At 43.5% G+C, this 18,273-nt stretch overlaps 2 protein-coding genes across 2 annotated transcripts; both read right to left on the bottom strand.

Moving 5' to 3' along the window:
• Window positions 1-456: 456 nt before the first annotated feature.
• On the bottom strand, window positions 457-1,218 carry LOC142783964 (uncharacterized). The gene is made up of 2 exons (XM_075882588.1): window positions 904-1,218; window positions 457-806 (listed from the first exon to the last, which is right to left on the bottom strand). The coding sequence occupies exons 1-2, from the start codon at window positions 1,178-1,180 to the stop codon at window positions 544-546; spliced, it is 540 nt and encodes a 179-aa protein (XP_075738703.1). The 5' UTR covers window positions 1,181-1,218; the 3' UTR covers window positions 457-543.
• An 859-nt stretch (window positions 1,219-2,077) lies between these two features.
• Window positions 2,078-11,812, bottom strand: LOC142783988 (uncharacterized). The gene is made up of 4 exons (XM_075882602.1): window positions 11,505-11,812; window positions 6,478-6,532; window positions 4,145-4,320; window positions 2,078-2,095 (listed from the first exon to the last, which is right to left on the bottom strand). The coding sequence occupies exons 1-4, from the start codon at window positions 11,649-11,651 to the stop codon at window positions 2,078-2,080; spliced, it is 396 nt and encodes a 131-aa protein (XP_075738717.1). The 5' UTR covers window positions 11,652-11,812.
• Between the last annotated feature and the right edge of the window lie 6,461 nt (window positions 11,813-18,273).

The raw sequence follows: 18,273 nt of genomic DNA, 5'->3' as shown, positions 1-18,273 counted from the left end.
TGCCATTATGTAACCATTATTAGTAGGTAATTTTTCTTACCGGAAGATTTAAACAATATGCCTCGATGACCCGCTCTTGTAGCTTTGCAGCCCTGTATACTTGGGGCAACAGAAAAACGCTGAGAACTGAAAGCAGTTACTCGATCTATTTCATCTTTTATACCTCATTCCCTTTGCCAACACTAGAAGCGTAGTTTATTTTTTTACCAATTTATCTTTTGCAATAGCGAGTGCTTTATTTGGTACTGGTATTTGGTACAGCAGATCGAAAAAAGTCGTTAGGAAGTAAATGTTGAAAGCGTATGTCCCCCACTTGCAATCCCCACATATGTCCCCCACATGGTAATCGAGAATATTGATAGTTTAGAGCATTTTTTTGTAACTAAAACATGGTGATGGTGTTTCCGAATCAGCATAAGCTAGCCGAACAGTGCACCACAGACAGTCTGCAGACTATTTATTCTTTGTTTTTTTTTATTTATTTGGTACAACAAAAAATGTATACATTGAAAAATATATATACACAACTAAAAAAGGCCCGCTCTACTGCAGGTCAGGTTGCGTTGGGGGCACAGTGACAGTGGTGCTGTCAAGGCCCTGGCTGCTGTGGCTGGGCAGAAAGCCAGCTGCCGCGAGCAGCCGATAATCTGCACTCTGAGAGTGGGGATCATCGGGCTGCTCCACAACAGATGCTTCTCTGAAGCGCCGCTTCCTGCCCCCACAGCGATCACCAGACCCTGGCAGCCACCTCTTAATAAAGTTGACGGCCTCCGCCTGGTCGCACCCTGCTTTTTGGCAGATGACATCTGCATACAAGAACAGAAATACCATAGTACACATGAAGCACTGCAGTACAGAGAATACACAAGGGTACACACACATAAAACAATGAACAAGTCTAACCTGTCACTAATCTACAGAGCCTCAGGTTCACAAAGGCCCTTTTCCCTTTTCTGCCATGAAGGCTGTACAGCACTTGCACGTCATGTGCCAACACAGCCTTCATGGCATTCACACCAATTTCTCGGAGGCCACGTCCCCCAATCAGTAGGAGGTGCTTGCACTGTAAAAAAATGCAAGAAGCATAGATGGGGTGAACGCAACAGCACATCGAAATGTTTTCATGATAAAAATCTGCAAGAAGAGGACACTGAAAACAACAACTTGAATTTTTGGGCATTACAACATTTCATTGTTTTTTTTACGCTAACTTCAACTCACTTGACCTAAAATGGCTTCCACATCAGCCCTCTCACACTCAGTGTGAGAACCTTTCAGAGTCCTTCTCTGAATGCAGTTTCGCTGTTATGAAATCAAATACAACACTGTTATAACCCTTAATAAATATTGATTCTAGCTATGAAATAGTATCATTACTTTGTACAGTGCTCAAATTCCAATACACGTTTCTTCGAGGTTACAATGTCTTTGCCTGAATGTTGACCAGGAGTAGCTTCTATAGGTGAAAAACGATAAAATATGTGGAATTCAAAAAGAAGCTTGGACATGTTTTTAATCAATGCATTGTAAGCAGAGCACAACAAGATAAGTGAACATGATCAAGGCGTACTAAGAGGCAACCTTAGAGCGACCAAATCTTGGTCATAGATGAAACTGATAGAAAAATAAAGGTCGCACTAGATGGTCGCACCATTTGCTGTTTATATTTTTCTGTGATAGCCAACAAAGAGGCATGTCGCTATAGAAATCTCATCACAATAAACAAAGGTGCATTTTTCTTCGCACTGCGAAATTGGGTGCATGTTAGATTTTTAAAAAAGTAAGAAATCGGCTAACACAAGGCAGGGTGAACTGTAGCTCAAAGTAGAGAGAGCCGCAGCGGACACGAAATAGGGTGATAAATGAACAAAATTACTGAATGTCTGTTATAAGCAGGCTATTGCTAGTCACTGCCCATCAAACACACGATGCCGCCTACATCGTCTGCTAGCTTAGGACAGTTCACTCGGACTTCACAGACTATAGTAAATACAGTCGAATCTCATTAATTCCAACACACTTAATTAGAACTGACGCTGTGGTCCTATCAAAGCTATACCGCGCTCCGAAAATTCTCTCAGCACACCGCCCAATCCTGCGGTGGCACTTCAGACACCTCATCGCTGTGCTTGAAGAAGAAAATGAAGAAAAAAAGAAAAAGACTGCGGTGGAATGTTAGCCAAATGCCAATCTGCGACATTCCTGTGCCCCGCTTCGGCTTTTTCCGTCCCTGCCACGTAGAGACCCTTCTCCTCTTAACACTGCGCATGAAGAGAAAGAGGGGAAAAAAAGCTGTCGCAGAGAGTTGGCTCTCTCATGCCGATCTGCAACGCGCCGGTGTCACGCTTCCCTGTTTTTCGTTCCTGCTATGTAGAGACTCTTCTCCTTTCAACACCACGCATGAAGAGAGAAAAAAAAAAAAGCTGTTGCGGAGTGTTTCTCTCTCGAATGCCGATCTGCTTTTCTCCAGGTGGAGACGCTCCTCCATTCTCATCATGTGCTGGCCACGCTCCGGCTGCAGCGCAGATGGTAACAGTGGAAACACAGTTGTCTTCGAAGAGTGTCAGCACTGGACATTGCCGCACGCAACTTCTTTTGCCAGGAGAATACTGAAGCCGAAGTACAAATGCTTTGCAAACTGCACGCAAAACTTGTTGACTCGTTGCAAGGCCAACGTGTACAGACATGTATTGACTACTTTAATTAATGACGGATGTCCTGTAATTTGTGAATAAAACTTCTCCATGCACATGCATCACTGCATGGTGAGCCCTCCGCTCGTTTACCGTATTTACTCTATTCTACCGCGCCCTCGATTGTAACGCGCGCCCGGTTTCCACGACAAAAAAAAAAAAAAAAAAAAAACACTAAGACATCGGTTGCAACGCGCACCCTTTTTTCTCGTTGGCCCGCTTGATCACACCACTCGCGAAAACGACTCTTTTTGAGAGCGTCTTCCGTTTAAATATGAAGTATGGGGGAAGCTTATGCCTATCTGACGTGCAACAGAGCATTGCTGTCACTCTAGTTTTACCGTGGCCCGATGTCAGTACACAAACTTGCTTCGCCCCCTTCTCCTAGACGGTTGTGGTGCCAGGCATGTCGAAGTAAAGAGGCGTGTGATCGGCATTCCCGATTTACCCAAGCAGGTAGCCGTTGTTGTGCCGCAAGTTTAGGAGGAACCTCTGAAGACTCTGAAGCTTTTCTTCGTACTCCTCCGGCAACTTCCGGCATATGCCCGTTCGCCTTCGGAGGGAAAAGCCTTTTCTCTTCATAAAGTTCGTTAGCCAGCACCTTCTCGCTTTAAAATGGCTCTGCATTAGCCCTTTTTCTAAGGCTAACTGCATAGCCTGCACTTGGAGCAGTTCTGTCGTCACGGGCCGCTGTGCCGCTCACTGCTTAATCACATACTCGCCGAGCAGCTCTTCAATTTGTGGAAACCGACCCTGCTGTGGTCCACTGAAGCCTTTGCGTGAATCTTTGCTGTCGACAATATTCTGCTTTTGTTTCCGCCAGTCCCGCACGCACGTTTCGGGAACTCCGAATGACCGCGATGCGGCCTGATTTCTGTCCGTTCCGGCACACGCGACGACTTTTCTTTTAGAAGCAGCATTGTGGTGCACTCGTCGAGTTTTTGGAGTCGGCCCTACCATGCCGTCGATGCTAATGTTCTACAAGATGACGAACTCCTCAGCACACGTATGAAGTGCCGCGCATGGGAAACACATAGGCAAAAATGACCGACGCGCCGTGCCGATGCACGTAGGGGGCGGCCATTTTGTAAGTGGCGATGGCAATAGAATGACCATATTTATTTTTTTTTTTCGTACTCGATTCTAACGCACATGCGATTTATGAACTCTCTTAACCGGAAAAAAGGTGCGTGTTAGATTCAAGTAATTACGGTAACTTTCATTATTTTTAACTTCTTTTAATTTGAACAAATTTTCTGGCCTCTTTGAGTACGAATTATTCATATTCGACTGTAGTACAGTGGCTCATGAGATAACCTGACTAGTTTGTTTCCCGAAACACAGTATCTTAAAGCAGTACTAAATTTCTGCATGTTACATAGGCATATTAAAAATCAAGAAATATACACCAAAGCCGCAGCCACAGCTTTACTCTGCACAGCTGCCTCTACTTCTCCAATTGTACCAGCAGGCAGCCGGGGAAGGTCAGAGGGGCGCTGTGCTGGCTGGGCGTGCTGAGGCACGGACAAGAGCCGTACCTTGTGCTTCCGCTGTCGCACCTCCTGCAGAACCTGTCTTTGTTGCTGCCGGATGCCAAGTTGGATCCGCAGGATCCGTAGCAATAGAGCTGAAACATACAAGAGTACATACCATATTTACTCGCACAATTTGCATCCTCACATAATTTGCTCACCAGTATAATTAGCCAGCCTGCTTTACTACAAGAAACTTTTTGCTCGCATACTTTGCCCTCCCCAACCAGCCCGAGCCACCTTGCCAGCACACACACAGACACATTTGACTTCATGATGCTCTGGTCAGGCACATCTCTTGTCGAGCAGGCGAGTGCAGTCTTACACAAAATGAACTGAGTGCAAGGTCCCTTCTTCCATGAACTTTTATGCTTTCCCTAGAATATCGAACTTGAAAACTGAAACCTGTTTATGTGTAGTCCGAAATGCCGAAAGGTTTGCCTCCTATCTTCCCACCTCTTCCACGGCAAAAATGTATTCCCGAGACACAGCACAGATGTTGAACGCGGGAAAGGACCTGTCACATCAACTAGATGAGGCAGGTTTTTGCAATCATTTTTTTTTTTTCCGTTTCGCCATCTGGCGATTGCGTTTTTACCGTTCCTTGTGATAGGCTACAATAATTATATACGAGGCAGATTGCTGTTATAAAGCTTACCGAAGAAAACTGAAACCGTGCTACCGCTAAGCACATCAGCGTGGAGTTCTTCGACATGCAATATTCAGTATGGGAGCCAGCAGAAGAGTGCGTTGAATAAGAATGAGCATAGAAGCTTGGGTGTGTTGGTTAGATATCGGAGGGAACACAACGCAATAGAAGACTGGGACAAGGAATGGACACACACACACATGAAGGGCGACACACACAGCCCTGTGTTGGCATCGCGCTTCCTTGTCTGCATCTTACTTTACGTTGGGTTCCCGACAATTATTGGAGAGTACTTATGTTCTCTGGTATAACCCTGTCGTGGGAACTGGTTTTTGTGAGCACAGTTCGGAAGAACTTCAAGAAAATGGGGGCATTTGAACAGGCTTAGCAAACAAATGACAATCCGCTTTGAGACAGCTGTGACAGCGCCTGCAACATATATTCCCAGTTGAGCTTTTAGGCCAGCGATTCCTACTAGCTTCACACATGACCGGATTGACAAAAAAAAGTACACATAATATGCGAGTATATACCGCATTTGACTCTGTAGCTTTGATGAACCAGGCAGATACATAAATTTATCCAAAATTTCATTGATTCTGTTGCAAAATTATACAACAAACAAATTGCGATGTTATCCATGTTACTATACGATTGTGGCACTTTACCATTGCAGCTTTCCAGGAGGCACACATAGTGCAGCGTTAGTTCACCACTCGCAGTTAATTGTATGCAGTAGGTTGCTCACAGCAACTGACTGCATGCAATGGTGAACATCTTGCATGCTTGCACCGCTGTTTCAGCATGCTGGCTGCTTCCCATACGGCTATCAATTGATGTTCACAAAATTGGGAAGATGAAGAAAGACTACACAGTGCCCTCTGGCCACCCAATACTCCAAACCTCCAGCCAACAAACAAACAAAAGAAACAGAAGTATGCAAATGAATATTATTCCTAATGCAGCTGGAATGGAGTGTAGTTTTCACCAATTCTGTGTGTTAAGTCAATATGGAGTGAGTTAACTCCATAAAGTAGCTTTTCTCATAACAGTGTTCACTCTATTGTAACACAAGGAGTGACTTCATAGCATCTAGAAGGAAAAATAGAATCTTCAGTATTTGATAGAAATGTGAGGCTCTACCTTAAAACAACAATAATCTGGAAAAAGAACTCATTACATTCGAAAAAAAAAAAAAGGTAGCACAGTTGATCCCCTTTACAAGAGACACCGATGTAACAGACAAACGGGGATAAGAGGCACCAGTGTGCAGGCTGACATTTGGCCCATCATGCATCAGGCACTCCGTAGATGCGCCTGTGCAGCCGGGAGCCCTGCAGTCAAGCATGCTGACCAAGACTGTTGACCACTATACAATGACACATTGCCACAAAATTTCAAAACTTCATTTCACAGACTTCTGCAAAAGCTTCTTACACTCTTGCATAATTTTTGCACAAGCTTATCTCATTCTTGCGTGATTTTCGTCAGAACATATAAGTGTTGGAAGTTGTATGTCCCCAAAAACTTGCACAATACAAATAGCATACATTAAAGTCTATCACTTAATATGTGCATAGTGTAACAATGAAAGGAAACTCACGCATGGTTTGCTCCGAGCCTTCCCCGTGCGGTGCCTCCTTGAGCCTTGGAGAGCACTGTACAGCTAGAGCAAAGTAGCATCAATCCAGTGTTAATGGCAGGTTAACAAGACAACAAAACTAACCCCCATATTCATAAACGCTCCCCGACTCGACTTTCACCCTTCACTTGACAGAGTTGAGCACTGTGCCGCTGCTCGTTTGAAAGCGACGCTGCACTACTCGAGAATCACAGCAGATTATTGCTGACATGCAGCAATTTTCTCTGCTTAGAGACGGCGCTCCCATCAGCCATCTCAAGTGAAGGTGAAGCGTTGAGTGGAGGGACGTTCTAGAATACGGGGGTAAGATTGGTTGCAAGAACACTACAATAGACACACTTAATTTTTACACTTCATCTATATTGTGCAGCTACACACATTCTGCATCCTTATAATGCAACATATACATACAGGCTTATAAAGTAAACACTGTAGGCTGCTCAAATAACACCTACACAAAAAAATTACCCAAAAGTGGCCATGTGCAAAGTACTTTTATTTGAAACTCACAAAACTTTTGCGGTGATGGAGAATAAATAAGACAGGTTACGCTTGGAGGCACATGAGACCTTCGCAGCTTTCATAAAGTACAAAAAACAATATGGTATGTGTGTGTGTATGTACGCATGAAGCTTCAGCCTTTACATACGGTTTCTTGAAAGAATCGACTATGAATTTTATGGCACCTGTGTCCTTCAGCGCAATTGAAAGCCTGCTGATCAGTGTGTGCAATTGTGGAATAGTTACATAAAAAATGGCGTGAAACACCTAAAGTCAAATTTTTCTAGCTAGAAAATATGCAGCTGTGTATACACAACACATGCTGCAAACAGTGGGAGGTGACCACAAGAGTGATTTGAGTGTGAGCGGCAGTATTCCGCATTCATGCACCCCGCCATTTTCAACTGTTGCCCAAAAGCAGCACCACTTCAGCGTGCTACTTTTTTTTTTACATCATAAACAGCACGGAATACAGCGAGGATGAAAACAACATATGCAATTAAATTTTGAGCACTATTTATGGTGCACATGATTGATTGATTGATATGTGGGGTTTAACGTCCCAAAACCACTATATGATTATGATAGACGCCGTAGTGGAGGGCTCCGGAAATTTAGACCACCTGGGGTTCTTTAACGTGCACCTAAATCTGAGCACACGGGCCTACAACATTCTCGCCTCCATCGGAAATGCAGCCGCCGCAGCCGGGATTCGAACTCGCGCCCTGCGGGTCAGCAGCCGAATACCTTAGCCACTAGACCACCGCGGCGGGAATGGTGCGCATGAAAAAAAAAAAAAGGCCTTTGTACAACGACGAATTCATAATTTGCCTTCACGGACCTTCTGTTAGGCTGCACCACATACAGATTTTTTGTGGCTTTCAAAAGAGATTTGAAAAAAAAAATAATAATAACCCTGTTTACTCTCGTCATGAGCGCACTCACTAAGTCACCCTCATTTCAGTCGCCAAAATTTTGAATTTTTTTTTCTTCCACATATTAAACACACACCTTACGTTCATCCGCTGAAGTCCCACGGGCTCCCCCCCCTTGCCGCCTTCGCTCGCTGCCACGTGCCATTTTATTTTTGTTTCTATTTGTTCACGGAACGTCCCCTGTCTTTTTTAATTATTTCTTGTAACATATGTGGCATTATCTTGTTCCCGAGGTGCCACAGGTGCTTTGCTATGTAGATGCACCATTAAACTAGTATTTTTGATCAACTGTGCATTTCTGATGTTTACCTTGCAAGTACGTAAAACTGGCAAGCTTCTTGATCTACGATACACATGTGGCTTGTCTCACTTTGAAGGAAAAGTTAGCATACAATGGTGTAAATGCTTAGAATTTGAAATATTGAGGCAGCAGCACACCGGAGATGATCATATGGTAAAGAAACAAGTGCTGCCTTATTACTGGCAAGTTGTCACTTATATGTACAAATAAATTTTGCGAGCTAAAAAAAGTACAAAAGCACAGCAAGGCTATGATGTGGTTCAACCTGTGGATTCGCTTCATTTATCACGCCATATGATGAAGCTTCCTTTGGTAAAACTGCTCAGATAAGAAAAAAAGTTTGCTGTCCAATACAGCAACTATACAAAGTGTGCACGTGCATCTCGCAGCGCCTTTTCGTCACTTCCGAAATGCGCCACCAACATGCCCGGGCACCAACCGAATCTATCGCCTACAACTGCCATGTTGTCTCCTCGTGCTTGCACCCGTTTAGTTTTGCCTCACGATGCAAGCTTGAGAAATTATGAGCTGCTAGTGAGGCAAGTTGATTTAGTAGTCCACGCAGAGGGAGCAGAGCTTAGGGTGTTTCTTCGCTGAAAGTTATAACCTGAAATTGAGAACGCACATTCCGATTTTCCTAAAAGTACCAGCGTATTTGGCTGGTGCAGATTAACAAAAGCTACTTGAAGAAACTTTGCAATATTTGCATCTTCAGGTGCAACTTCATTACGGGTAAGTGCCATAGCCAAGTATTTACCTGCAAACAGATATAGCTTACCAAGATACTGTACATACAAACTTGTCCGCAGTTAAAATCATGATGGCGAGGAAGGCGGTTAAAATCGTGATGGCGATCGCGGAGATTTGGTATTGCATTGAAACAAACTATAAAGAATGGGAAACAATATTAGTTCACTTTGAAGTATAGCCGATCGGTTCAAGTTGGGCGTCAGGATTTTTTTTAATTAGTCAATTAATTCTATACACGGTCTCTATCATGTTCAGTGACTCCACTGTACATTAGCGTACAACAAAAGCAAAATACAAAGTGAAAAGTGTGTTGAAGCATACGCGAAAAATAAAGTGATGACTGGCATTACCGCGGCACACACCACGCAAAGTCGCTATCTGCCTTGTATAATATTTTCCTCGACTATTTCCACAAATTGCAATCAAAGAGGCTCAAGCTCAACATCAGCACTGTTTAAAACACTTCGGGGGGGGGGGGGTATTGCTACTTTGGTGGCGTAGGCCGTGACAATATATTCATAATATTATATCTCTTGTAAACTTGCCTAGCTCTGCACGACTAGTTTTCGATGAGAGCAGATGCGCTTCGCACATCCACTTTTAAAATTGCGGCTCGAGAGATTTTGAGCTTTCACTTGTTTTTGGGCCAGGCAATTTGTAGTGAAAGCAAGATAATAGGCCCTCATAGGTTGTGGCGGGCAGCCGGTGTACGCCGTGGCTGGTATATGTGTCGCACATCTTGATTATCTGGTCTTGTATCGAGTGAACGAGCGAGGCATTCCTAATCCAATGAGCTCGTTAAAGTAAGACAACAAAAAACCACAATGCTTCCACATCGTTCACAGCAACAGATGACGAGCCCCCAACAAACCGCACTGCAGCACGTGAACTGCCGTAGGTACCCAGGGAGTTACCCGGGCATGGCGGGAGAGGGCGACAACGGCAGAAGTGACATCACAAGAACACTATGTATAAAGGGGACATTTAAAGACTTTTTTCCCGTTTATAAACTTCGTGCACTGTTCTGTCACAATTTATAGCTCAGAATAGTTGTATTTTGAAAAGGGCACTAATTCATAAGCCCAATGGTTCAAGGATGGGTGCATTTAGGGGGCCCATTGTACGTTTTACTTATGCCCTTCAAGAACTTGCTTACAGGGCCAAAGTCCTGTTTCAGAAAGAACACGCTAGTGCGTGGCCAGCAGTCCGTCAAGCATTAGTGCTGGTGAGATTTGGAAATGCAGCGCATGAGCATCCTCATCTGCTACTTCTCTGCTCATGCTCTCGGGGCTTACTTGCGAGGCACGGTCCTTCACACTTTTCATTTTCACACAGTAAATCAACTGATACCAACTCTGCCTTCCATTATTTAATAAACCAATATTTCATGGTCACGAGGACGAGCTTAAAATGTTTGCTACATCAGACCTGAACAGCATTTTGAGTCATCGAAACTTGCTAGTTGCAGCGAGCATTATGCGAAAAATATGATGTGCTTTACGGTGACAACTTGCAAAACACTGCAGCAACGATTAAAATCATGCATTTTTTGTGCTCACAGGAAATCCCTGAAGCAGGAGGCACTGGGCTAGATAAATTGCGCAGCTAAAATACGGATGCGCTTTCCAATGCTGTCATGCGTACAGGCGGAGAAATGGAAGACAAAACTGGGCGCACCCCGATTCTATGCGCATGCGTCCCATTCACAAGCCTCGCTGCCAGTTAGCACCACATGGCTCACTGTCCATGAGCTCGCTTGTTTCCTGTAACAGTGGACCATACGGTACATCTATTTAAAAACGAGGATAGAATGTATATAATGCAGCATCTGATGAAGCCATGACGATGTGTTGCTGATGAAATCTGGAACTCTAGTTAGTACCCTTATTGTTAACCAGCCGACCGACTAGCAAAAAGATTTGCGACTGAAATGATGGCATCTACACCTGCCCTTAAAGGGACACTGAACAAAGTTTTTGCCGCCGAGATTTTCAGCCAAAGCAAAAGATTGGGCCATGAAATTCATAGACAATAATAATTTCAAGCAGAAACTACGAAAGCATACTGAATTTAATGAGCCCTTTACAAAATGCCGCGTCTAGCTCTTAGACACGGCGTTTTCTAAAAGGTCGCGACATTTATTTTTCAATTTTTTTTTGTTATTCAAGACAAATCTACGGTGCATTGTTCACAGAAAACAAAATTGCCTCGGTAAGATTTTTTTGCGAGCAGCTTACTAATTTTAAGGCAGGCGCGTTGATTCGTGAACTGAAGCATGCGAGTGATCGATCTTGCCTGCTAGTGGCTAGGCGACAAAGGTTTACCTCATGTGCTGGTGTACCTAAGTCACGCAAATGGAGCAGAAAATGTGCATTATCATTTATTTCGCCTAAATATCACACGTATGTGACTTATTGCCGGTGACAGGTGATCAGGATGAAGTCGACAAGTTGCAAATCTGAACAAGAATTCACTCGAATGAAAAACCAACCTATACTCACGTGCACGGTGAAGTCGAACACGTCGTCCGTCAATGTTGTCGCTGATGCCCGAAGGAAAAGAGAAGAGGACAAGCGACGGGGTCGTCTCTTTCTATAAAGTCGGCGGAACTGCCAGAACGGCCAACACAAAAGGCATCGGGTTGACATTCCTCCATCTGGGCATCAGTCGCTCCACCCGGGCATGCAGCTGCTACTGGTTCTACTACTATCCTCTTCCCCGTGCCTCTTCCCAACATTGCAGTGTTGCTGCCATACTCGCGAACCTTTTTAAATTAAAGCACGCAATCATGTATTATCGTGCGCCATACTAAACTTAAAAACAGTGCGCCGGTACATGAGATCACGAAGCGCGGTCCACGCCATCACAAGAGCAATCAGAGAAATGAAACAAAGAAAACAAAATTGTATAAAATATTTTGTCTCAATACGATCCGCAATCCAGTTTCCTGCAGCGGCTTTTGGCTCTGTATGAACGGCCAAGCCAGTGCCAAGCCAAGCTTGCGTCCCTGATCAGCTGTTTGTTTCCATCGAGAATTCAACAGTGAACTGGCAATTTGTTTAGATGATATTGCTAAAGGGCTTGAAATTGAATATTTCTCTACGTACTACTGCTGTACTTTTCCTCTCTGTTTCCTGATCACAGTGATGAGATTGAGGAGGTTACAATTTAGAAAACAGCAAGTGCAGCTCAAGCATTGCTAGTATCGCTGTTTCGGTAATAAAATGTTACAAAGATTTTGCCCCGCGACCTGCTTGCCGTGTTCGAGCACCCAGTAGAAATTTACGGTGCCGCGTTTGAAAGAGTTGAATAAAATTGCAATGTTACGAAAGAAAGGCTGTGAAGCAACATCGCATTTTATCAGGCCTACACCTCCCACACCTAGACGAGTAAAACTCGTCGATATTATCTTGCAAAGCTGTGTATAATATTTAAAACACATTCTTTAGCCCACGATGAATTGTTCTCTCGTGTGGCTTCTCCATTTGGTACTGTCATGTTAACTTACAAAGGCAACTTTCCATATTTAGTCTGTTTAGATGTTGCAAAAGCTTGACACGTGGTGTGTATGCCATACTGATAATTCTCCTCGTAACCTAGGTCCGCCTCTTTAAACAGCGTCGCATTTTATTGTTCGCAATTGTGTTTATTTTATACTGTAAGCGAGCTGTGTGATTTCATCAATATTCACGAGTGTTCCCTGACTATACAAACACGTGCGTCTTATTTGGTGCGGTGCACGTTTGTATGTAGCAAAAAATGTCATTTCGTCAGCGTGTGTCTGCATACACTTGCATGCCCTGCAGTACGTGTACATAATTAATGCAGTAAGGACTGCAATGCATAGCCTTGCATGGGACATATATTCCATGCACCCTCAGAGAAATGTTGTTTGTTATGAGCCTACTGTTTATCATTACATTTTTTTTTTCGTTAAAGTTTCATCTCCATATAAAGCAGCTGTATACAGGCACGAGCTTCAGCAGCTTCCTCGTTGTTCCATTTTAAATAAAAACACCAAGCCTACCCGAATCAATGATCTGTTTGCTATCATTACTGTTATGTGTTCTACGATGTACACAAGGACAGTAGTATACAAAAAATAGGGAGGGAAGTGAATGCCCTGCCTGCATGGCTGCGCCGTTTCAGAAGATCAGGCGCTGCGCTGTGAAGCTTCCTACCGGCCTGCAGAAATTCAAGGGAGCGTACAATAGCGTGGTTCAAGAGGACTTGTGGGGAATACTAGACACACTGGGTGTAAAAGATGGAGTCACTGATCGTTTAAAGGAAATCTATAAAACTAACAAGGTAGTTAAAAAGTGGGAAAAACAGGTATCCAAGCCCACAGTGGTGAAACGTGGACTTAGGCAGGCGTGCCCACTGTCACCCTTCTTATTCATGATGTACCTACAAGGATTAGAGGCCAAGTTAGAGGCAAGGGGACTTGGCTTCAACCTCTCTTTAGTCAAACAAGGAAAACTCATTGATCAGGCACTACCAGCATTAATCTACGCAGATGATATAGTGCTGATGGCCGGCAACAAGGAAGATTTGCAGAGGTTGATGGACATCTGCGGTAATGAGGGAGATAGGTTAGATTTTAGATTCAGTTAGAAAAAATCAGTAGTCATGATTTTTAATGATAACAAAGGTAGTGAGCTTAGAATACAGAAAGTCACGCTAGAGATAACAGATAAATACAAATAACTGGGCGTATGGATAAGCAATGGGACCGAGTACCTGAGGGAACACGAAATATGCGTGACGACTAAAGATAACAGGAATGCAGCAGTGATGAAAAATAGGGCACTGTGGAATTACAATAGGTATAATGTTGTGAGAGGAATATGGAAAGGGGTCATGGTTCCTGGGCTGACGTTCGGCAACGCGGTCTTGTGCATGAGGTCAGAAGTTTAAGCAAGATTAGAAATTAGGCAACGTGAAATATGTAGGCTTGCTTTAGGAGCTCACGGGAATACACCAAACCAGGGAGTACAAGGTGATATGGGATGGACATCATTTGATGGCAGGGAAGCTAGCAGCAAGATAAAATTTGAGAAGCGATTGAGAGAAATGGGGGAGGAGCGTTGGGCTATGAAGGTTTTCAGCTACTTGTACATGAAGAATGTCAATACAAAATGGAGGAAGCGAACCAGGAAATTGACTGGTAAATACTTAGAAAACAGCAGGTGGCCAAACCAGAAAGAACTGTCGGTTAAAAAGGAACTGCAGGAAATGGAGACTGACATGTGGAGAATTGGCATGATTAAGAAGTCCGCACTAGAGATCTATCGAACTTTAAGCAGGAAATTGCCAAAGAAAGAATCTATGATAATACTCAGGGTAGTTCTCTACTGTTTGAGGCCAGGACGGGAGTATTGCGAACCAAGACATATCGGGCCAAATATGAAGAGGTAGACACAATATGCAGTGCGTGCGAAGAGAAAGAAAAAACTGCCGAACACTTGACAATGCTCTGTAAAGGGCTTCACCTTATAGTTCAAGATGATGGCGCAGAGTTTTTCAAAGCACTGGTGTTTAGGGACAGGGAGGGCAAAATAGACTTTAAGCGGGTAGACTTAACTAGAAGGAGGTTATCTGATTGGTGGCTAAAGTCAAAGCACGATTGAAAATTAAACCCTTCACTTCAAAGTACCTGTCCAACTTTACTATTTAAAGGGAAAAAAAAAATCTAGTGGTTAGTTCACTAAGCATTACGGCTAGGTGACGTTAGCCGCCGCCCGATCTAAAGGGTACGGCCACATCCATCCATCTATCCAGCCAAGAATATGCTCTCTGGCTTGTTGCTCCAGGCCTAGTCAGGTAGATTTTCTGGCCTCACCGTTGAATTGTTTGCTCGGGTTGTGGCTTGCAAACATTGCGGTTTTGGGCTTCGTATCATCTTGTTCCGTCATGATGACCTCCAAGTGGAGGACATGTCGCAGTGTGAGGAGGGAGTACGACAAGGCGCTGATAGAATGAGCTATCAGTCTTACCAGGCAGGCGGTTGAGAGCGCACCGAGGCAGCTGACGCACACCAGCACTATTCGCTTCCTGTATAATACAGGCTAGGGAATTATAGAAACACAGAGCAGAAATCAACTCTTGTGCCTCTCTCATGCACTCACAAGGCGGAACCTGCTTCGAACACTGAGGACCGAGCTAAGCAACACCATGCGTGACGATAAATCATGGTCTCCTATTGCAATAATGATTAAGGCACGCATGCAACTTAAACCATTGTCACGCAAGATGAATTCACAACACCATCGAAGTGAACCGAAGGCACGTGCTGATTATTATGTACGGTACTAGCGCTAAATTCATGCAGACGTTTAGTTGGCGCTGCAGTAGGCCTAGTTGAAGGAATGGCCACAGCTACTGCTGTGATGGAGAACGGGCTCATTAACATCTTCATGTAGATTAAAACGGCTTACCCCGAAATGGCTGGGAGTGTCACGCTATCCCTAGCAGTGGCACATGCAGTTGCATATTTAACGATTACAGAAATGGCGTACCGATTTCCAAAGCACCTATCAATACTTCCGTCAAGGCGTAGCACCAAACACTTTATCGCACATTTCGGGAAACATTCCTTTTTCTCCCAATCTGGTGGCTAGGCATGACTACGCCCAAGAATAAGCATGTTATTATGTATGTCGGAGGTATTTTCATCTGATCCCTGAAAAATTATTTCCCTAGACCCATGGAAAAAAAAGAAAATGGAATTCGCACTTGTCATCACATTGCACCCCATCACAGGAATGGGATCAGATTGGCCTGGCGCTCAATACTCCCTTACGCTTAATCAGAGCTCGGTCTGGCACCAGCTCCAGACAAAACCATTTATAATCTCCTGTCTGGCACATCTGTTTTACTCTGCTCTCTCTCAACCAGAGTGCAGCATGTACCTGTGGTTCACCCCTGGTGGATCTTTTTCACTGTTTGTGAATTGCACACAAAGCCCTTACTGGTAGATCCTATTCCCAATTCTTCACTATTCTCACGGGAGGCCACTCTTTGGGCAGCTTACATCACGACATGTGCGTGTCATGATGTCAGTGCCGCCTTTTTCAGAGTCGGCGCCGTCTTTTCTTTCTCTTTTGCTCCTTCCCTGTCCTGTGTTTCTGGTGTTGCGCTGCAAACAAGTGAAGATGTTAAAGAACACCAGATGTTCAAAATTTGCTTCTCATTAATATATCGATGTTTTGGGAATTAAAACCCCAGATATATTGAAAGAAGATGCATGAAAAGGGAAGGATGATATTGGAAACTGGCAAAAAAGGGATGACAGACTTCTTAAGCTATGCTGCCATTGAGATTTTCAGCTGTTCACGCAATTTTCACACGTGGCTTTGATGCAGCTATGCACGTATCACACAAGCATGCTGACTGTACAGTTAGTATAACTGCAACCTTCATGTACCCAGCCTTCATGTACCCTCTATGACATTTCAGAACATCTGAGTCAGTGTTAGCACCAAGTTATGTTCTTCATGCTGGGGAACCAGTGTGATGAGTTACCATTTCTACAGAATGAAGCCCTGTCTACCTGGAACAAGCTGCAAGATATATAACTAAACGGCCCTTTTCAGGGCCAGTCAATCTCTGTCCGGCTTGGATGCACCAACTGATTCCCTTTATCATCAACCCTCAATAAAACTAGCAAATGTTTGTACATGTGCAAGCAGTGTCATTCAATATCTTAGGAAATGCTTGTGAAGCAATTTCAAGGAGAATCGTTTTTCTGATCTCATAGTGAGGCATTAGGAACACCTTAGTCACACCAAATGCCATTATTCAATGAGAAGAACAAGAGAAATATTTCACTGGGAACTATGAAGTAAACAAAAGAACAAATGTTTTCAGATACTACGAGATCATTTCATAAAAAAGCTCAGAAGTTGCTATGTGGGGCCACATTTGATCTGTGCAAGCATCGTGTGGTTACAAAATTCTGTACCAAACATAGGTTCAGCTTTCTGGAATAGACCGCGCTGCACAAGCTAGCTCAGTGCATGCACTTCTGTACCCTGCCAGAGAATATTTTTACCACCAGTATATACGTTGTAACGTGAAGTGAAATGGTGATTGCATACTAGGGCGCGTCCTGCAGGACCCCAATAAAGTTGTTTCACTTGATCGGTTGGTGTGCTGTAAGCAGAACATTTCCAAGAAAAATCGTATAGTTTGGAGGAAGACTTAAGCAAGGAAAGGTGTAGATAAAACACTGGATTCACTGGCATTATCCTCACCAAGTATAACATTGTTTTTCTGGTGAAGCTTTGTGTCTGAACAGCGAGCAAGATAAGCTGGTAAAAACATGCAAAACGGGAAGTCTAGCACAGCAATCTGTGCAGTACTGCTCATTTCATGGAGCATTAATTTCACAGGCTTTGCTCATTGTTAGCGTTAAGCCTATATATTATGTCCACTGTAGGGGGGAAGCCCTATCAATGTTCCCTGTCCTGTATGAGCCAATTTCATATTATGGCTGATAATTTCTCGATCTCATTGGAACTAATCGCCTGCCACCCTCTGCTACATTTCATGTGTCCTAATATAAATTAATTGACATTACTGACCTGTCATCCATCTTTTTTTCTCATTCCCAACTAATGCATTCATTTTTGATAAACTCTGCTTTCTTCCCATGTCTTAATATTATGCTAGCCTTTTTTCATTTTTCTGAAACATTATCTTTGCTCAGAAGCTAGAAGTTATCAGAAAGAACATAACGACATTCTACCTCCTGAGCATATGGCATCATCAATACAAAAATGTAATAAAAGTGAGAAAACATCCTATCTATATAAGAGGCCCTAAAATACTGCAGGAGGCAACAAATAAACTGGTATTTGTATAAAGGCAGTGACAAAAACTTTGACTACTGTCACTTATTCTGATTCTTGGGACATCTTTTTTAGTACATCATAACACATGATTACACATTTACACAATTTACACAGAGGAATTGCCACCACGTGCATTGAGGCCACCCTTTAGAAGTCATGTGAGCACAAGGATGAGGTAAGCCTTAAAAACCAGATTAAAAGACTAAAGGATGCTGGATATCCCAACAGCACCATAACACCCGTGTGCTAAACCCTCCTGCAGAAAGTCAAGTTAAACAAAACAGGACCAAAATAAAAACAGAATGACCAAAGATCTTTGCATGCTATACCGCACGTACATAAGGTGTTTCACAATATAAAGAAAATAGCGAGCCGATATGATTTTATCTTGTTATTTGCCATCCCTTGCAAGTTT

The sequence above is a fragment of the Rhipicephalus microplus genome, unplaced genomic scaffold (genome assembly GCF_043290135.1).
Source record: "Rhipicephalus microplus isolate Deutch F79 unplaced genomic scaffold, USDA_Rmic scaffold_13, whole genome shotgun sequence".
Lineage (NCBI taxonomy): Eukaryota > Metazoa > Arthropoda > Arachnida > Ixodida > Ixodidae > Rhipicephalus > Rhipicephalus microplus.
The sequence above is the reverse complement of the archived record's forward strand: the minus strand, read 5'-3'. Positions and strand labels throughout refer to the sequence as shown.